Consider the following 22,842-nt stretch of genomic DNA (forward strand, 5'->3'; position numbering starts at 1 on the left):
ATTATACTTGTTTGACGATGATACTGAATTTTTTTTTTTGTTTTTACGTATTTCTAAAGGCTTAGGAGATCCTTCTAGAAAGTTACAATTTTTATTTTTTTGAAGAAAATTTTTAAGGGTTGCACTCGTTCAGACGCACCGATTCTGAATTTTTAAATAAAATATAATTAACTTCATCATCACAAATTTTTCATTCATCAATTTTAATCTCATTTATGAGCGAAAAAAGGTTCGATAATTTCAGTCAAGACAAGGCTCGACTTAAGACAAGTAAACGCCGTTTTACCTGTCGTGGCCATAAAAGTAAGGCGAAGGCCTATGTCTCGACTCAGTTTTGAGACGTAGCCAGACATAGATGTCTTGTAGAAGAACTCCAGACATAACCAAGTCGAACTCAAGTCGAAGCATTTTTACTCGGAGAGTTACGAATTGTTACGTGATAAGGTAGTAATATCTAAATTACGAAGATAATAAAAAAAAGCTAATTGAATTTAAAAAAGCAGAGTTTTTTACCTCTCTTTAAGAAAAATTTATTAGTTAATAATCATTAATTGAAACGATTAACAGTTATATTATAAAACACTGATTGGCTAATTGAAAATTAAAAAGATACTTTTTAAAAAAGTGAGTAGAAAAACCTATTAAAGAAAATGAAAATTATTTAAACAATTGAAAATTAGTTTTAATAAATTTCAAAACATTTCTCTTGTTGAATAAAAATAATTTTTGGCAAAAACGGTTAAGAAGGCCTCATATATGTCAATTTTGAGCAAAATTACAAATTTCATTTCCTTGGGGAATTCTTTTTGGCTTGATAAGAGGGAAGGGGGGAATTTAAATTCAAAGTAAATTAGCGGAAATTACTAGTTGGGGGCTCCCTACAAAATTTTAGCAATCTTCTACAAGCTAAGTTTATAGTCAGAAACGTGAATCTAATTTTTTTCGAAAAAAAATTTGTCCCATGTTAATCTTAGGGGATTTTCTGGGTCTTTACGACACGTCCTAATATTAGCCAATGCGACTCAAACTGAGGGGCCCTTTACTTTTCCGGGAAACTTACAAAATGAGCTGAGTGTGTTTTGCCCTCTATTCGAAAGTCAATCCACTCTAACCTAACGGACACCCGACTGTAGAAAAAAGATTTCAGCCAGAAGCTACGAAACCACGAAAAGAAGTGGTAGGTGGTAATGCGTTAGAGAGAGTGGAAATTAAGGGGATTGAGGGAAGTAGATTTAGGGAAAGTAGCGAAGTTAGGAGTGGGGGAGTGAGGTGCGAGGATGTAGGGAATGTGTGGTATGAGGATGTAGGTGTATTAAGGAGATGGAACGTGAAGAGACGAGAGAGTATAAGAAGTAGAGGGTTTAAGGGAGGGGTAGTAGGGAAGTGAGGACGAATAGAGGAGGGGAAATTTATGAAAGGAAGTGTGGAATGAGGAATTCGGAGTGGAGATGGAATAGGAAATCGTCTGGGAGTGTAGAGAGGAAGGTTTGAGAGTGATAGGGTGTTGTGAAAGAAACGCTGTGGGAAAGGAGAGGGGGCAGAGAAATAGAAAAAGGGCAAGAAATCGAAGGGGGAAATTATGAGATGACTAAGATGTAAAGAAGTGGCAAGGGGCAGGGGTAGGGGAAGAGAACTAAAAAACAAAGTTTTCAAATTAAATTTTTTCTGAAAAAAGATCTCCTTCGCTCCGATGGGAATCAAACCACAGAACCTCCGATGACCGATCGGGTGCTGTTCCCTTAAGCTACTAGAGAAATCGAAAGAAATTTTTTCAGCAATGTTTCAGAAATACACGCATTCTTATTATTTAGCCAAATGGAACGTATTAAAATTTTTCACCGAATATGCATTAACATCAGAGAATTACAGTAAATTCTTAACGACTTTTCAGGCTAGGTGAAGCTATAAATTAAAAATTCTTTTAATTAATTCTTTTCTGAAAAAAGATTTTCTTCTTCGCTCAAAAATTCAATTTGAATTTTTTTTTTAATTCAGCTCCATCTGGTCTGAAAAGACTTTAAGAATTTCTGTTCTTCTCTTATGATAATGCAGATTCTTTGAAAAGTTTTAATACATAAAATATGGCAAAATAATCCTTTTTTCTGAAAAAGGATACTTTTTTTCGATCTCTCTAGTAGCTTAAGGGAAAAGCATCCGAGGATAATCGGACGTGCTGTAGTTCGATTCCCAGCGGAGCGAAGAACTTTTTTCACAAAAAATTTAATTAAAATTTAATTTAATTCATGACTCTATTCAGTCTGAAAAGACTTCAAGAATTTCTGTTTTTCTCTGAAGATAATCAAGATTTCTTAAAAACAAACAAAAATATTAAGAAATGTACCCTGCAGATTGATTAGTCTTTTTCAAGGTATAGTTATAGATTGGCCCTTCTTGGATCTCCTATAAAAACCGAAAACAGACGTAATGAGGCTTTAATAAAAAATCCCAAAATATGTAAAGTATACAAAACATTAAGGTTTTTTCTTTTTTAGAATAGTAAAAATTGGGGAAAATTAGGTAAAAAATAAAGACTTGCAGTTATTAATTGTGAAAGTTAAATTGCTAAACCTAGAAGAAGCTATATCGTGTTTTAAACGTAGAATTAATAGTGTCCCGCTTGACCCCACATGCGCCACTTAGCTTCAGTCTACGGCATTCAAAAAAAGAAAAGGGCATACGATTCTTTATGCTTTAGCCATTTTGAGAAAATTAGAGTCGCATCAGATTTTATTTTTGTATAGGTATATCCAGGACTAAACCACAACGCCAAAAGTGTTGGTGCCGTTTATAAGAATTTTGGAGCACGTGCAACGTTTTTCAGCTTTAAATTCTCGGTGCTCTCTGCCAATTTGAAAATTCTCTCTAAAACAGAACAATATTTGTTGCACTTCTTTGGGAAGGTTACTTCAACTAGTATAAATGTAAAAAGTGCTTTGAGGATGTTTCCCTTTATGTAGATAAAGGCGGGTAAACTTTTGAAATGCACGTTTCAAAAGTACATATATACAATTTCGTAAAAGAGCATACAAATGTTGAATGTATGCTCATTTTTGTTCGCTTTAGTGCTGTGTTGTAATTTCCATATATTTATGCTATACTTCAAAATGCAGTTCGCACAAAATTTTCCATTTTGAGCAATGAGAACATATGTATCGGAGTGAATGCTATGTAACTGTTGAGCCGTATTCAGCGAATGGAGTCTTGTGAATTATTTTAAAGGGTATACTGTACTTGCGGTTAAATAAATTACAAGATATATATTCAGCCATCGTTTCTTAAATTGTTTACATCCGAAAATTTTCTATTCAGAAAAATGGTGAATCCCTTTCTCTCAAATTTGAAAAAGGAAAATTTCAAATTCTGGCAAATTTTTATTTGCCGAAAAAATTTAATTAAACAAACTTCTGATTTGAAACCGGGATGGTTTTTGTAAATTTCCTTTTTATAAGTAAGAATTAATCGTCTTTTAGAAAATTTCCTAAAACAAGTGACAATTAAATTCATTTCCGAAATCCTCTGATCCACGTTAAAATTATATTTGTTTATAAAATTTTTTAATTTAATTTAAACGCATAGGTATTTCATTTTTTGTTTTGAAATTTGGAAAAGCAAAGTTTTAAATTCAAGAAAATTTTTATTTGCAGAAGAAAAGGAATTTTAAATTGAACAAAATTTTGATTTGGAACTAGGAATTTTTTTAATCTGATAAATCTTGATTTGGAACAGGGATTGTTTTGATCAATTCCCAGAATTAGAACTCTTCTACAAAATTTTTAAATGTATTTAATTCAGAAATACGAAAAACTCCCTTCTGAAATTTGGAAGATGGAAGCTACAAATTCATGCATATTTTTATTTGCAGAAGAAAATTCATTTTAAATTCAAACAAATTTTTATTTGAAGCAGGGATTTTTTAAATAAATTCCCTTTTTATAAATCAGAATTAAAATTCTTCAACAAAATTTGCTATAACAAGTGACAAATTTATTTCCGAAATTCCATGTTCCAAGTTAGAATTACATTTATTTACGAAATTTAAACATTCAATTCAGAAATATAGTTACCCCCTTTTTTAATTTTAGAAGAGGAAAGTTTCAAATTTTGACAAATTTTTATTTGCAGAAAAAAATCATTTTTAAACTCAAAAAATTCGGATACGGAACTAGGCCTATTTTAAACCTGACGAATTTTGATTTGGAATAGGGATTGTTTTCGTAAAATCCCGAAATAAAAATTTTTTAAGCCTACTTCCTGTACCAAGTTTATATAAAATTCAGTTCCGATATTCTTTGTTCCAAGTTAGAACTATATTTATTTACAAAATTTTTCAATATAATTCAGAGAAACGAAAAAATTCCTTTTAAAAAAATTTAGAAGCGGGAACTTTCAAATTCTGGCAAATTTCTATTTGCAGAAGAAAAGAAATTATTAATACAAAAACTATGATTTAAAACAAAGAACTCTTAAAATCTGCCAAATTTTGATTTGAGACACGGATTGTTTTTGTCAATTTCCTTTTTATGAATCAGAATTAAATTTCTTTTAGAAAATGCCCTATACCAAGTGACAATTAAATTCATTTATGAAATTTTTGTTCCAAGTTAGAATTATATTTACTTACAAAATTTTCAAGTATAATTGAAAATTCGGGAGAGGAAAGTTTAAAATTCTTGACAATTTTTATTTGCTAGAACAAGTAGTTAAAAAAATATTTCAATTCATGGGGTATTCACCATGAAATCTTATTAATGTATTCTGAATTCTTAAAAAAAAATTTATTTCTTTGGAGTTATCTTGAATTAATATAAATTCACTGAATTCTACTCAATTCAAAGGATTTTTTAAAAATTCTGATTAGTTTTTGTTTAATTAACTCTAAAGTCTTTTATACTCAACCTGAATTTTTTTAGGAATTTCATCAAAATCTTTTGAATTTCTTCAATGCATCTAAAGTTATGTCAAACACTATGATGATTAATCATATTTTCGATTTTTTTTCAATTTACCATGCATTCTTCTCAGATTCCTTGAACTCCTTTAAATTGATATCAATTTTAATCAAACCAATTGAATTTGATGCATTTTAAAACTTGTATCCAATTAATTTGAATTCTTTTGAAAATAACTTGAATTCTTTTTAAGTCTTACGAATTCATGCTGAATTCATTAAAATTTACATGGATTCGTGTTAAATTTGAACGAATTCTTTCGAATTTTTTTAATTCAAAAGAGCATAAGTTAAATTATGAACGCACATCAGTTACCTTTTGGGTTAGAAAACTAGTCACTTCTGATCTATTTTTTGGTATAATTGGGTCACTTCTTAACTGTTTTAATGGAAATGAGGCTAGGTCGCCCTGGGAATAAGAGATTAAAAATGTATAAATTTAAATTTAAAACTTCTCTTCCATTATAAAAGATTCTATATAAAAAATATTACAAGATTATAACTTTGGGTTTTCAAACATTAAAGTTTTTTTCGGTATATAACAGCGACGTTGTTGCAAACCTTGGAAGAATTTATATTTTCTATCTTATTGAGGACTTGAGTTTTGATTTTCTATTTTTGTTGAAAAACGTAGTTTAACAGTTTTTTTCGATGGAATGACGGCTTTTAATATTCATATTTTGAAATAAAAGGATTTTGATCTTTAGATGAGAAAAAATTCCTTTCTAACTTCGCTCGGATTCGAACCCGGGTCTACTGATTGCAAATCCCAGCGGAACTAAAGAGGATTGTTCTTAAAATTTTAAGATTACGTGGATCAAAAACCGTCATTCCAAAAACAAAGAAAAATTACACTTTGCTCATAAAAGAACATTCTCATAAAAAAACATTCTCGTCCACCTCCGTGCCTTAGTGAGTAAGATCACTAGACCAGAAATCAGTAGACCTGGGTTCGATTCCCAGTGGAACTAGATATGAATTTTTTTCTTACCTAAAAATTATAACCATTTTTTTTGAAATCAGGAAATTTTGAAAATAAAATAAAGAATGGAAATAATAGACAAAATTAATTTGTTTCAATTACAGCTTACCTTGCATCCCGTCGGGGATCACGTGACAGTCAGGTTTCCAATTTATCTAACGTCAGCAATGAGGATGTTGGTCCGTTGAATTTCAGCGCACATCCTCGTGGTCGTCAACGGAGGACATCCAATTTCCTCGAATTACCAGGTAATTATTGGTTTATTATGGTGATTAAATCTTCTCAATTTGCACTAATCAGGGTTTCAAGTTATGAGAATAGGGTAATTGAATCGTTCCCTGATGCATTATTGCCGTAGCACGGTTAGAAAAAAGTTACTTTTTTTGTTCAGAATAACGTATAGCCCACAGATATTGACTGATGGGGTTGAATAAAATTTCAAAAGAGAGCAGATAAAATTCCAAGGGAAGTTGCTAAGCCTGATTTTTTCTTTAGTTTTAAAATTTTTTATAAATGAACAACTATAACGAAGAAAATTGCTATCTTTTCTATTACACGTTTCCAGAGCACGCCGATAATGAGAAAATTGTTGCAATCGCCTACACTTCATAAATTTACATTAAATAACGATATTCTATTATGATACAATAAACAAACATTTTTGCTATAAACAAGTTACTTGTTAAAAATGTGTTTTCTATCATTTTCATTAATTTTGCGTTTTTTAAAGTTGTTTTGCAAGATATATCAATAGAGTATTCTTGTTAAGATTATAAACAAATTTGCTAAACAAATGAGTTTTTCAGGCATTTGTCGAGAGAAAATTTCGTTTTTCCCAATGTCGATTTAAAAAATTAGGAACCGTATGATAATTTTTGCAAAATTCAGGATTCTTTGATCAATTTCATGATTTTTCAGAACAAATTTAATAAACAAATGCATTATTCGGGCAGCTGTCGACAGAAAAATGAGTTTTTCCGATGTCTGTCCTTTTACTTGTAAGCTTTGTGATAATTTCAACAACATTCATAATTAGTTTATATATTTTACGATTTTTGAACAAATTTGGTAAACAAATGCATTATTCGGACATCTGTCCACAGAAAAAGTAATTTTTTCCCTCGATTTTAGATCATTTGATTGGGAACTCATTAATTCTTTAAGAAACATTTATGACTATTTGAAAATTTTTATGATTTTTTAACAAATTTAATTTAAGAATGCATAATTCAGGTACCGGTCGTTGGATAAAATAATTTTTTAAAATGTCTGTTCTTTTAATTACGAACTAATGGTAATTTTAGCAAAGTTTATAATTAGTTTACAAATTTGGTGGTTTTTCCAAAAAAACTTTAATTAACAAATGCCATTTGCCATTCGGCAATTTGCCGACGGAAAAACTAGTTTTTTCTTTTTTAATCTCAATCCTTTTAGTTTTAGTTCCCAATTGAAAGGACTGGTATTGCAAAAACAAATTTTTCTGTCGATAAATGGCCGAATAATGCATTTGTTTATTATACAACTTTCTTCTTAAAAATTAATACTTCGATGTTGAAAATGAAAGTATTTAAAAAAAATCATTTTTCTGGTTTAAAAATGCATTTCGATTGGTAGAAATTTCGTCCTCTTTTGTTAAAACGCAACTAATTGATTAAAAATTAATCTTCTTCAGTTGAGGATTCAACTATTTTTTAAAATGATTCATCTTCTTGGTTGAAACTTTTCCTAGTTGGTTGAAACATTTTTTTTCAAATTAAGTTTTTTAATCTGAAAATGTAAAAATTCTATTTTCTTGATTAAATGTTCATTTATTAGGTTGTAAATTGGACTATTTTATTGAAAATTGATTCCTTTTCTATTAAATTTTGTTTTCTACTCATCAATGTAATTTTTTCATTTTTGTTTGAAAATTAAGGTTTTATTTCTTTTCATTTAACTATTTCACAAAAAAGTCTTCTTCTGGCTTAACAGTTCAACCATACACCTAAACTTTTTTTTTTCTTGACTGAAATAATCTTTCTCTGTTGAAAATTCGTCTTTTCGGTTGGAAAATTCAACTTCTGGGTTGAAAGTTGAACTACGCTATAAAAATAATTCATTTTGTTGAAGATTCATAATGTTGCTTGAAAATTAAACTATTGTGTTGAACTACTTTATTAGAAAATTTTTTTATCATTTAACTTGAAAATTCATCTCTTTTGGCTGAAAATATAACTTTTCCATTTCTTGTTACAAATTCATTTTGTTGTTGAAATATAAATTATTATATATTTTTCTAAAAATTCATCTTTGTAGATTTTAAATACAACTATTTGGTTAAAAATTTCACTTTTTTCTGTAATTTAATTATTTTGTTAAAAACTTGATCATTTCATTGAAAATTTATCCGTGTAGATTGGAAATTAATCTATTTGGTGAACAGATCAACCATTTTTTTAAAAATTTGCCTCTTTTATTTCAAAGTTCAAATATTTGGTTTTTAATGTAACTGTTTGGTTAAGCATTATTTTTTTTGTTGCTGAAAATTCAACTATTCGGTTGAAAATGCAGGAATTTTCGGTTGTAGTTTCACCTTTTTTGTTTGAAAATTGAAGTCTTTTATTAAAACTTTATCATTTTGAATAAAAAATTTCAAGTAATTAGTGGCAAATTCAAATGTTTTGTTGAAGGCTTTATTATTTTGTTGAATGCTCATTCTTGGATAGACCATTAAAATATTTTGGTAGAAAAATACTTTCAGTTAATAATGCATATTTTGCTCTTGAAAATTCTACTATTTTTTTTTTAAATTCGTCTTTCCGTTTAATGAATTTATCTCCTTGATTAGAAATTTAATCCTTTTTAGTTAAAAATACAACGGCTTGGTTCAAAACTGAATTTCCTTCGTGTATTCTAATATTTTCTTTTGATTTTGTCTTCTTTGGTTGAATTCCACTGTATTTTATTTAAAATTAAAATCTTTTTTGATTTATATATCTAGTATTACATTGTTTTTTGAAAATATATTTACTTTTCAGTTAAAAACTGAACAACTTGTTTAAAGGTTGAACTAACTTTTGTTCACATGATAACATGATCTTGAAGATCTTCAAATGCGCTCATATGCGCCACAGAGAAAAAATTTTGCGCCACATTGATAACCGAGTTATTATCGATCGAAATGGGGGAAGGGGGGGGGGGGGCTGGCGTCGATTTTCTGAACTAAGAAAATTTTTTCAAATTTATCATACCTATGTTTCATAATTTCAAATGCGCTCAAATGCGCCACCACTAAAAAATTCTGCGCTAGCTAATTAACAAAGATATCAAATGTGGAGGAAATGCAGTGTAACGCAGGTGTTAAATTATCAACATTGATGTGTAATATAACGATTAAGGACATGGATTCGTTCGACTTCAAATGCGCTCATATGCGCCATAATTTTTTTTTGAAATTTCGAGAATTGCCCAAAATATGGAGGTAACAAAATTTTACGACGTGATGACCAACCAAATTAAAAGTTCGCAATCCGCATTGATGTAGGGAGATTATTATGGGGTTTCAAATGCACTCATATGCGCTATCAAATTTTTTTGAAAATCTTAAAAATCGCTTAAGATATAGAGGTACCAAAATGTTACGAAGTGATGACCAACCAAATTAAAAGTTTGCAATCCGCATTGATGAAGGGAGTTTTCTATGGGGATTCAAATGCGCTCATATGCGCCATAAAGAAAAAATTTTGCGCCACATTGATAACCGAGATATCAACGATGTAACAGTGTTAAATCCTCAACAGTGATTTGTAATATAAAGTTGAAGACATGGTTTCTTTCAACTTCAAATGCGCTCATATGCGCCATAATTTTTGTTTGAAAATTTTGAAAATTGTCCAAGATATAGAGGTAACAAAATTTTACGAAGGGATGACCAACAAAATTAAAAGCTTGCAATCCGCATTGATTAAGGGAGTTTCCTATGGGGTTTCAAAAGCGCTCATATGCGCCACTTTCGAAACTGGCAAGAAACCATAATTATCCCCCTCATTACCATTTTTTAGGATTCACTATCCGATATCTCCAAATAAATAAAATTGTAGTATACAAATTTATTATTGTCTCTTCGTATAGAATTTAAAATGTGCTCATATGCGCTACTTTCGAAATTGACAAAAAACCATTATCATCCCCCTCATTACTGTTTGCTACGACCCACTATCCGATGATATTTCCAAATAAATTAAATTGCATTAAAAAATGTTAGAATTATCTCTTCGTATAGGAATTCAAATGCGCTTATATGTGCCACTTTAAAATTTAAAGAAAAAACTTTAATCAACCTCAGTATTACAACGTATCATCAATCTACCCCACGCTGTCAACACGAAAGAACATTAGTTGCAGTGTAACATTTTATAAAAATCAAATGATAAAGAATTACAAGGGAGTGTGTTGTCCCTGATTTAAAAATAGTGAATTGTTAACCGAATTGAGAAAATAGGAAATTCCCAACAAGCATGAAGTTGCTGCACGAGTGAATCTAGTGTGGTTATTTCAGGAGTTGGGAATCTGCTAGTGTCCAATATGTTTAATACATTGTGAGCACTCCTCAAATGAAAATCCTCTACACCTTTAATTGAGGGGTCATTCACAAAATACGTGATACATTTTTTAAAAACTTCTACCCCCTCCCCTGCGTGATACTTTCTCCATTGGTCTTAACCTGGAGGATGATGCTTCGGCAGACCCCCACCCTCCCCTAAATGTATCACGTATTTTGTGAATGACCCCTAAATTCAAGGTGCAGAGGATTTTTATTTGAGGAGTGTTCACAATGTATTAAACATGTTGTACACCAGCAGATTCCCAACTCCTGTAATAAGCACGCTAGATTCACTCGTGCAGCAACTTCATGCTTGTTAAGAATCTCCTATTTTCTCAATTCGGTTAACAATTCACTATTTTTAAATCAGGAACAACACACTCCCTTATGATTCTCTATCATTTGATTTTTATAAAATGTTACACAGCAATTAATGTTCTTTGGTGTTAACAGCGTAGGGTAGATAGACTGAGGTTGATCAAAGTTTTTTCTTCAATTTTTAAAGTGGCACATATAAGCGCATTTGAATTCCTATATGAAGAGATAATTCTAAATTTTTATGATGCAATTTAATTTATTTGGAAATATCATCGGATAGTGACTCGTAACAACTGGTAATGAGAGGGTTGATTATAGTTGCTTGTCAATTTTGAAAGTGGGGCTTATAAACGCATTTGAAATCCTAGACGAATAGATCATTATAAACTTTTATTTTGCAATTAAAGTTATTTGGAGATATCATCGGGTGGTGGATCAATAACAACTGAAAATGGCGGGGGGGGGGGGGGGGGGTTGATTATAATTTTTTGCCAATTTTGAAAGTGGCACACATGAGCGCATTTGAAATCCTATCCGAAGAGATCATTATGAATTTTTACACTGCCATTTAAGTTATTTGGAGATATCATCGAATAGTGGATCGTAACAAGTACTGATGAGGGGGTTGATTATGGTTTTTTGTCAATTTCGAAAGTGGCGCATATGAGCGCATTTTAAATTTTATACAACGAGACAATAACAAATTTGTATACTGCAATTTTATTTATTTGGAGACATCATCGAAAAGCGGATCGTAACAAGTGGTAGTGAGGGGGTTGATTATGGGTTTTTGTTAATTTTGAAAGTGGCGCATATAAGTGCATATGAAATCTTATCCGGAGAGTTCATTATTAATTTTTATACTCCAATTTAAGTTATTTGGAGACATCATTGAATAGTGGATTGTAGCAAGTGGTAATGAGGGGGTTGATTATGGGTTTTTGTGAATTTTGAGAGTGGCGCATGTGAGCGCATTGGAAATCCTATACGAAGGGACAATTTTATATTTCTATACTGCAATTTAATTTATTTGTAGATATCGGATAGTGAATCGTAACAAGTGGTAATGAGGGGGATGATAAATTTGTATACTGCAATTTTATATATTTAGAGATATCATCGGGTGGTGGATCGTAACAAGTGGTTGTGTGGAGGTTGATTATGGTTTTTTTTTGTTAATTTTGAAGGTGGCGCATATGAGCGCCTATGAAATCCTATACGAAGAGATCATTAAACATAATTATTTTGCAATTAAAGTTATTTGGTGATATCATCGGGTGGTGGATCGATAATAATTGAAAATGAGGGAGTTGTTTATGTTTTTTTTATCAATTTTGAAAGAAGCGCATCTCAGCGCATTTGAAATTCTGCCTGAAGAGATCATTATAAATTTTTATAATGCAATTTAGGTTATGTGGAGATATCATTGGGTAGTTTATCGGTAGCAAGTGTTAATTGGGGGGGGGGGGGTTGATTATTGTTTTTGTTCGTTTCGCAAGTGGCGCATATGAGCGCATTTGAAACCCCATAGAAAACTCCCTTCATCAATGCGGATTGCAAGCTTTTCATTTTGTTGGTCATCACTTCATAACATTTTGTTACCTCTATATCTTAGGCAATTTTAAAGATTAAAAAAAAAATTGTATGGCGCATATGAGCGCATTTGAAACCCCATAGGAATCTCCCTTCATCAATGCAGATTAAAAACTTTTAATTTGGTTGGTCATCACTTCCTAAAATTTTGTTACCTCCATATCTTGGGCCATTTTATTGAAATTTCAACAAAAAAAAATTATGGCGCATATGAGCGCATTTGCAGTCGAACGAATCCATGTCCTCAGCTTTATATTGCACATCACTATTGAGGATTTAACACCAGCGTGACACTGGCCCCACCCTCCAAACTTGATATCTTTGTTAAATAGCTAGCGCAAAATTTGTTAGTGGTGGCGCATTTGAGCGCATTTGAAGTTATGAAAGATAGGTATGATGAATTTGGAAAAATGTTCTAAGTTTAGAAAATTGACGCCAGCCCCCCCCCCATTTTTAGCGCTAATAACACGATTATCAATGTGACGCAAAATTTTTTCTCTATGACGCATATGAGCGGATTTGAAGATCTTCAAGATCATGTGATTTAAAATTTGATTTTTCAAATGGGCGCAATTCAGTGGGCTATAGAAAACTTAAAAATTAAAAGTGGGGGGGGGGGGCTGGTGTAACTGACCTTTTAAAAATTTAACTAATTTGGCATAGAATTAAACTATTTTGCTGAAAATAAAATTCTTTGTTGAAATTTAATATTTTCGGGTTAAAAACTCAATTTTTTTTGTAGAAAATTCGTTTTTTTTTTGTTTGAACATTCGATAGCGTGTTGTTTGGTTGAAAATTAATCTGTTTTTGTTGAGAATTAAACTATTGAGCTAAAAATTCGTATTTTTTCGTTGAATTTAAAGGTTTCTTGATTGAAAATTAAAATCTTTTATGAAATATAAACTGTAACATTTTTTGCTGAAAACACATTTTTTTTGTCGAAAATTCATGTTCGGGTGAAAAAGTCATCTTTTTTGGGTGAAAGTTAATGCTTTTTAATTAAATGATCTAATATTATACTCCTTATTTATAATTGATCTCTTTCAGTTAAAATTTTGATTGTTTTGATGAAAATTCGTCTTTCTGGATAGAAAATTTGTCATTTTGGATTAAGAGTTCATCTTTGGCTGAAAACAACTTTTTTGATTGAAAGTTAATCATTTTCAATAAAAAAGTCTACAATTACATTTTTAGTTCAAAATTACTCTCTTTAAATTAAGAATGCGATTATTTGGTTGAAAATTGAACTATTCTTGTTTAACAACATCGTTTTTGGTTAAAAGTTTAACTACTTTGTGAAACTCTTTGATTAAAAACTTCTGTGTCTTGTGATTGAATTGTTTTCTTTTAGAACTGCAAAAATCTTTTTTGGTTGAAAATTCATCACTTGGTAGAAATTTCAACTTTTTTTGTTTTTTTTAAAATGCAATTTTTTGTTTAAACTTGAACTGGTTTTGTTGAAAATTAAAATATTGTCCTGAAAAATCGTATTTTATGGTTGAATTTAACTGTTTTTTTAAAGTCAAAATTGAAATCTTTTATGAAATGTCCACTATAATAATTTACTTTTAATAATTGATGTTATTTTGTCGACTTAGGTAACTAATTAATGAATGTCTGACGTTATCGGTATTATCAAACATGAGAAATTAATTATAACAATTTTCGTTGACAAATAATTTTTTTTATCAAAAATACTATTGCATTTTTGGTTCCGAATTTTTTTAAACAATATATCCATTTTGGTTAGACATGCAACCAATTGGTTGAAAGTTGAAATACTTTGTACAAAATCAATTTTTGTTGGTGAAGTTTCATCTCTTTAGTTCAAAAATTTAACTGTTTTATTGTGAAATGACTTTTTTGTTGCAAACCCCCAATTTTTGGTTGAAAATTTAACTGGATTGTAGAAAAGGTGCATATTTGAGTTGAAATTGCTATAATTTAATTGCACTTTATCTCTCTTCATTCCAAAACCTTTCTTACTATAAAATTTGTCTTTCTGGTTTGAAAATTCATCTCTTTTGGTTAAAAGTTACATTTTTTCGTTAAGAATTCATCATTATTGTTAGTTATTTTATGTTTATTGTTTGAAAATTCAACTACCTCCGTAAAAGTTGAACTATCTCTTTTGTTGAGTAATTGGCTTATCATAAAATTTTAGCAAACTCTGCTTTGAAACATTTATACAAAATTTGTTATGAGAGAGAATGTAAAATGAATCAGTTTATTATTTGAGTACCCATTACTGTGGCTCTGTCTTTTACTTCTCTTTTTTTGGTGCATCGATCAGAAAATAGATGCGATTTTAGCCTTGTTTGTTTCCTGAGTGAAAACAGAAAATGTTTTTCAGTGATCAGTAAACAAATAAGAAAACTGAAAAACACTAAATAATTAATTATTAGAAATAATTAAAATTAAATGAAAATTAATAATTAATATTGATTTTCTTAAGTTGCCTCGTAGATATTTTAAATCTTGCTTTTTTGACATGTTTCGCTACACATTTTTAGTTTTTCTCTGTAGCGCCTAATAGTCGTGAAGGAACTAAAAAAATCTTATAATAATATACCAACCGCAAAGCAAGTGTCAAGGCAGATAGAAAATTCTAAAAAATGAAGATATTTTAAGAGTTCGTAATGTTTCCCCTATTCCACTATTCTCCTCATTTCCCCTTTATTCCCTATTTTTAAGAATTTGTATTTTTTCCCTGTTTTCAAAAAACGATCACCTTTTTTCGTTTTTTTTTGCTTGAAACCGAACTGAATTAGTAGAAGCTAATAAGAAAATGCAACTATTTTTGGTTAAAAGCGAATCATTTTTGTCTGGAAATTCAATTTTCATATTTTTGGTTAAGATATCATATTTTGGTTCGAAATTGTAATATTTGGGTGAAAGATTATTCGATTTTGGAAAATTAAATAATTCAATATTAATTTGATCATTCGTGTTTTTGGATTGAAAATTCAACTATTCTCGTATAGAATTAATTTCTTTGCTTAAAATGCATAGTTTAGTGTTGAAAATTCAACTGAAATCGTTCTTGGATAAAAATTCCATTTTTTTTTAAATCAGTATTTTTGGTAGAAAAGCTCATCTCTTTTGATAGAAATTTTTGTTTTGTTTTGTTAAAAATTCAACTACATATTACAGTTTTCGTTGAGAAATGAACTGCGTGGGTAAAAGTGAACTTTTTTACAAAATTAATTGTTGTTTTTGACCATTCATCTTAGGTTGGAAACTAAACTACTTTGTTCAAAACTCGTTTGTCCTTGTTGTAAAGTATTAATTTTGAACTATTTATTTTGAACTAAGATTGAAATATTTGATTAAAATATAATGTATGTGTTAAAAAATTCTTATAAAAATCGTCTTTGTATGTTAAAAATTCAACTAGTTGTTTATTGTTTTGTTGAATGTTTGGCTATTATGATAAAAAGTAATCTTTTTTGGTCGAAAATTCAACTCTTTTGTTAAAAATTTATCCTTTTTTATTGAAAATTCACCTTCTTGTAGCAGAAAACTCTTTTTTTTGTTGTTGTTGAAATTAAACTTTTTAGTTTTAAATTTTAAATATGTTTTAAGAACGTCGTATTTTTATTTAAAAATGTTACTATTTTGTTAGAGAATTAATGTATTTTGTTAAAAATAACTTTTTTGTAGAAAATTAATCTTCTTGGTTGAAAATTCATCCCTGTAGATTAAAAATGCAACTATTTAGTTCAAATGTCTACTATTTAGGTAGAAATTTAATTATTTTGTTAACAGTGCAACTTTTAAAAAAATGATCCTCCCTATCGAAAATGCATTTTTTTTTGGTAGAAAGATCATTTCTTGGTTGAAAATTCAATTTCTCGAGTTGAAATAACAAATTTTATCTAAACAAATTCGTCTTTTCGGTATTAAATTTAATTATGACAAAATTAAACTATTTGTTTGAGAATTAACTTTCATGTTTGAAATTCGACCAGTTGGTTGAAAATTCATAATTGTGGTTAGAACATTTAACTATTTAATTGAAAATTTAATTTTTTCAAGTGAAAATATAATCTTTTTTTCTCGAAAGTTCAACTAATTGCATTTAAATGCAACTGTTTGGACGAATATTAATTTTTTTTTGTCAAAACCTAGATAGTTAAAAATTCGCTTTTTGGTAGATAATTATTTTTTTCGTTGAAACTTCATCATTGTAGTTTGAAAATTTAATTATTTGGTTGAAAATCAAAATGTTTGTAGTGACTTTTTTTAATTCCACCATTTAATTGAGAATTCAAATATTTAGTAAATTCACCATTTTTTTTTAAATTCGCCTCTTTTGTTTGAAAGTTTAACTATTTATTTATTAATGCAACTATTTGGATAAAAATGAATTTTTGCTTACGATAATTTAAATATTTAGCCATATTTTCGCACAAAAAATATTTTTATAGTTTTTGAAGTTCAGAATATTTCGGGAAAACGATTTCAGAATTTCCTGAAAGACGTGTTTAACTGTCAACATCCAATTTGGTAATTTTTTCATCTTTTCAAAAGATTAAAAATCTTCTAATCTTCTCATGCTTAATTATTTTCTATTTTCAATTCCTAGAAAACAATGTTCATGAAAAAAAAACGTCCGTTGTTTTACCCGCAAAAGGAAAAACAAATATTTGTTTGATTTTACATCAAGATAATAATTTTTTTTTAAACTGTATAGTTGTTTCTATCCAAATAGTTTAAAGAGAACGCAAAATAATTACCAAACGATAAATACATTTATTTTTGCATTTTTCAAAATATTTTAGTTTTAAAAATAAAAAAATAAAATTGTCGAGAAAATTCAAGGCTCTTGCTAGTCACAAGCTCGTTATTAAAAAAATGATTGCTTCCGGTGACTAAAGCTATTTTATTTCTTTTTCCGGCATCTTGATTTCACTTAAGCCTAATTACTAAATCAATGAATTCCCCAATCACTATTTAGATACTGAAAATTCTAATCAAATTACCATAATTTTTCCCTAGTTGAATTATTGTGAAAGAGTCCAGTATATTTTTATCCGCTTTCACATCGATCTTTTCAATTTTCACTCAAATCTCATTCAACCCTTGAAATATCGCACCACGATAACAAAATTTTCATTGTGCAAATCGGTCTTGTGGTTGAAATGCTTATTTTATTTTCAATGGGCAGTTCCGATTATATCTATCCACGCGAATAGCTTGAGGAAGATTGATCATCTCCGACGAATTTACAATTCCGATGGGAAGCAGTAACCTTCTGACACACTTTTACTATACATGTTACTGAGAACATTTTTGATTCAATTCTTCCCATGTTTTTGAGAGTTTCGTATTTTTCGTTGTACTTTTTTACGAGGCTCGAAACGAAATTCGAGATTTTATTCAAGATAACATTCGAGATAAGCTCCGAGGTGAGATTCAAGACGAGGTTCAAGACGAGATTCGAGACGAGATTCGACGCGAAATTCGACGATATGAGTGGTAAATGAGGAGAAATCATGAGGAGAGGGGAAAGGGGTTGGGAGAGTGGAGATTTTAACGAATTAATAGGCTACGAAAACCTTTTTTTTGTAGGCAATCCTTAGCATGTCCTTGTTATTTTTTGCGATTCTTGTTAAATTATTATAAGAAAATCAGTATAGAAATTAAGAATTTAAAAATATTCATAGTTGATGCAAAAAATCGAGGAAGTTCAAACGTACCATTTTTTTTAAATTTAATTAACGTAGAATTTCAACAAATTTAAAGTAATTACGATGTTTGTCAAGCGATTATTTCGAATTTCGAAAAAATTGCACGAAATTATAAAGATTTCAAAACATATCAGGAGGTTTTAAGAAATTTGAAAGAATTTCGAACAATTTAGAAGGACATTCACTGTTTTTCAGGGGTTAACAAATATTTAAACTAAAAACGATTTTATCGGTTTTCAAGGGAGATTAAAAAATATTTTTACGAATTGAAAGAAATTTTAAGACATTCTAAGGGAGTTTAGAGGATCATTAGGATTTGTAAACATTTCCGGGGATTTTTAAACATTACTAATTTTTAAAGATTGCATTGGTTTCCACGCCATTAAAAATATTTCCACGGATTTTAGCGAATTTCGAAAGTTTGCAAGGGATTTTAGAGGATTTTTACTTTATTTCAAAGAATTTTGTAGGATTTCCAAATATTTGAAAAATTTTTTAGTGTTCGTTCAATAAATTAAATTGAATGAAATTCCACGAAATCATTAGCGATTCCAAAGATTTGAAGAAATTTTCAGGTAAAAGTTTCAGTTGAAAAAATTAATGTTGACCTAAAGAGATCAGTTTTAAACATAAATAATAAAATATTCAATTGGAATGTGACATTTTAGTTGCAAAAAAGCAACTAATTTTTAATAGAAAAATCGTATTAAAAAAATATTCTATTATCTATTAGGATGATGAATTTTTTAATAGCATAATTGAACTTTCAATAAAAAAGAATAAAAAATAAATTTAAAAAAAAAACGAAATTTCAACTAGAAAATATCATTCTTCCACAAAAAATTTAATAGATAAATTTGTGGTTAAAATTTTCGATAAAAAAAAACGAACGATTTTATCAACAAAATACATGAACTTTCGAAGAAAGGATTTCAAGATTTTTAGGGAAGTAAAAGGGTTTTTTAACTCAAATTTTAATGAACTAATTTAATTTAGTAGGAATTCCAGAGAATTTTCAAGAATTTTAAGCGATTTTCTCAGATTTTTTAACAATTACAGGGAATTTTAAAGATTTTCAAACAGAATTTTATGGCATTTAGAAATATTTAAACTCATTTTAAAAGATTTAATCGGTTTTTAAGTGATTATAAATAATTCTATGAATTTCAAGGATTTGTTACACATTTCAAAGGATTTTGAAGGATTTCTTACTTCTCACAAAGATGTCAAGGGATTTCAAAGGATTTTTTGGGATTTCCAAATATTGCAAGGAATTTCTAGTGAACTTTGTTAAATAAATTACATTAAATAAAATTCCAAGGGATTTGTATCGAATACAAACATTTTAAGGGATTTTAAGGATTTTATCAAATGCCTAAGGATTTCAAGGGATTTTAATAATATTTGAATAATAGGGCCTTACATGATTTATACCATTTTAAATGGATTTTTACGATTTCCAAACATTACAAAGTATTTTATGGGATTATAAAGGGCTTTAAAAGATATACAAAATTTCAAGGGATTGTAATCAATGTTCTAGAATGTCCAAAGATTCTAAAGAATTTCCAGGAAACTTTAAAAAATAAATTAAATTTAATAGCATTTCAATGGATTCTTAGCGATTTTACAGATTCAAAGGATTTTACTAACTCCCCAAGGATTTCAAGGGATTTCGAAGATTTTTAGGGATTTCAGCGTTTTTTCTTTTTATTTATCTTTATATCTATTTACATTTTTTTACATTGTTTCTAGAGAACTTTAATGAATAAGGTAATTTTAATTTATATTAAAGGGATTTCTATGGATTCCAAAATTTCAAGGAGAGAAAATTGAGACTTATAGGAACTGTAATTATTTTGAGGATTTTGGAGGGTTTTACAATTTTCAATGGATTTTAGAACTTTGAAAAATTTTTCGTGTGTAAAATTTATTTGTGCAGAATTGATATTTTTGTTTAGTTTCATATGAGATTATGAATGGTCTCAAATAAATTGTATTTTGGTAGTTATTTTACTTTTTACGTAAATTTCTTTGATATTTTTGTATTATTTATTCCAATGCTACTCATTATCCTATAATTAGTTTTCACATAATGATTTTCTGTAATGAATTTCTTGTAATCCATGGAATCTTATATAATTTTTGCAATTCCATGCAGTCTTGCTTGTGTTGACTAATATATAAAGTTTAACAATTCTGCGTGAATATAATTTCATTAAAAATTTTGTTGTAATTAATAAATAATTTACATCGAGATGAACTGTGTGTCTTTTTTTCATTTCGATTTTTTCAAAGGAATAATGACTCGCTAAACTAAACTTCTTTGCAATCTTATACAATATCGTGGCATTGCATGCAATCCCTTCTAAGCCCCCCATAAAGAAAGATATTATAGGAAATCCAGTATAGCTCTATCATGATTTTCCTATAATTCTCGGGATCCAAACGCTTTTGTTTAGAAAACTTTAGTGAATGAATTCAGTTTAATTTATATTCAAGGAATGTAAACTGTTTGTACGGTTTCAAGGGATTTTAAGGTATTTGAAAGGATTTCAAGAGAACACTATTAATATTTCAGATAAAAAATTCAACTGTTTGGTTCAAAGTTGAACTGTTTGTTAGAAATTAATTTTTTGGTTGAAGATTGATCATTTTAGTTAAAATTTCATTTTTATACCTAAAAATTTTACTATTTGTTTCTAATTAAGATTTTTTTGGTTTAAAAACTAATTTATTAAGTGAAAATTTTTCTGTTCAAGTTTTCCTGCAAAATTTATGTTTTTAAAGTTAAAGATTCAACTAATTAATGAAAAATAAAATTTTTTTAAATTGAAAATTCATCTTTAAGGGTAGAAAATTATTCATTTTGGATAAAGAATCAACTACCTGGATGAAACATGGATTGTTTTGTTGATGAATCATAGGTTTGGTTGGAAATTCAACTCTGGTTAAAAATTTGACTATTTTCGTGGAAATTTTGTTTTTAATTAAAAATAATTTTTTTTAGCCGAAAATTTATGTATCATCATTTAATTTGAAAATTCATCTTTTTGTTAAAAAATGTATCGATGTTTCTTGAGTTTAACGGTTCAGTTTAAAAATTTATCTTTTTTAGATAAAATTTCAACTATTTTGTTAAAAATGCATTTTTTTATTGTTCATTCATAATTTTTGTTCAAAAATCATCTCATTGGTTGAAAATTTATCATTTTTGGTTGAAAGTCTAACTGTTCAGTTTAAAAATGTATCTTCTTCAGGTAAAAATTGAACTATTTGGTTAAAAGTTGAACTTCTTTGTTAAAACTTCATCTCTGTGGTTGAAAATTTAACTATTTTGTTGAAAATTAATTGCTTCATGAAAATTTTATATTATTCGTTGAATGTTCATCATTTTAGTTGAAAATTCATCTCTTACGTTGAAAACTACATCATTTTGTTGAAAATTTTTATTTTTAAAATTAGTTTTGGTAAATTACTATTTTGTCTAAAAAGTTGTGTAAAAATTAACTTTGGATTCGCAAAGGTAGCTCATTTTAATCTTATAAGTTCACAATCAGAATGATATGTATCGGTTCGATATCAAATTTATTAAAAACGCAACGATAGTTACTTTTTCTTCCAAAAGTAACTAAGAAATTAAATTTTAAATAGATAGCGATAACTAGTTTTTTTAAAATAACTTTCTCATCAATAGTTCTATAACAATATATTTTTTCTTTTAATATATAACAATTTCTTTTCTCACATAAGTAAACAGTTTCCGCTATTACAGTCTCGATGTTGAACGGAATTTACTAAGAAGTGTTTAGGGGCTTTGGGTTGGAGTTTAATTTTCAATCGAATAATGAAATCTAAACCAAAAATATTAATTTTCAACAAAACTCCTAAATTTTAAACTAGAAAATATAAATTTTCAATAAAAAATATAAATATAAAACTAAAATGAAATAGTTATATTATTAGTTAAAAAAATTAAGTTCCAACAAAAGAGTTCAATCTAAAAGATAATTCTTATATGGAAAATGTAATAGTTATATTTTCAACCAAGGAGGTGAATTTTCAACCAGAAAAATTAATTTTTCCACAGAAAGATTAATTTTTTGTGGCAAAAAACACAAATTCTCTACAAAACAAATTAATTTTTAACAAAACTGCTGAAGTTTATAGCCAAAAAGACGAATTATCTAGAATCGGTTACATATTTAACTACAAAATGTAATTTTTGACAAACACGTGGATTTTCTATCAAAATGTTAAATTTTCACCAGAAGTATGAATTTTGTATCAAGAACCTGAATTCTCTACTAGAAAAGATCAGTTTTCAATTAAAAATATAAATTTTCAACATAATAGTTACATTTTCAGCCATAGATAAATGGTCGATTAAAATGATGAATCTCGAAAAAATGAAGTTTAAACAAAAGAGTTTCACTCAAAAGATAATTTTTTAAACCATAAGATTAATTCTTTAAACATAAAAAAGCTGAATTTTCAATGAAGGAGGGGAGTCATCAATCAAAAAATTAAAATTCCAACAAGAAGAATAATTTTGTACAAAAAAACACGAATTCTCAACAATATAAATTAATTTTCTACCAGAAAATGTAATTTTTAACAAACAAGTTGGACTTCCGTTTCCGGTATGAAAGCGTAAAGTAGTGGGAATTGTGGATGCTGAGTTTTTCTGATATTGTGGTGAAATTTGAGGTGAGTGGATTGTGGA

The 22,842-nt window shown here is 28.6% G+C and overlaps 1 protein-coding gene across 1 annotated transcript in view; it reads left to right on the forward strand.

The window, feature by feature from the left end:
• The window catches only part of LOC117178488, a 257,943-nt gene that overhangs the window by 13,297 nt on the left and 221,804 nt on the right, over nt 1-22,842 (forward strand). Inside the window, exon 2 of the mRNA XM_033369914.1 lies at nt 6,035-6,178. Coding sequence (XP_033225805.1) covers nt 6,035-6,178 — 144 coding nt within the window. The remainder of the gene's footprint in view (nt 1-6,034; nt 6,179-22,842) is intronic.

Source organism: Belonocnema kinseyi, chromosome 8 (genome assembly GCF_010883055.1).
Source record: "Belonocnema kinseyi isolate 2016_QV_RU_SX_M_011 chromosome 8, B_treatae_v1, whole genome shotgun sequence".
NCBI lineage: Eukaryota > Metazoa > Arthropoda > Insecta > Hymenoptera > Cynipidae > Belonocnema > Belonocnema kinseyi.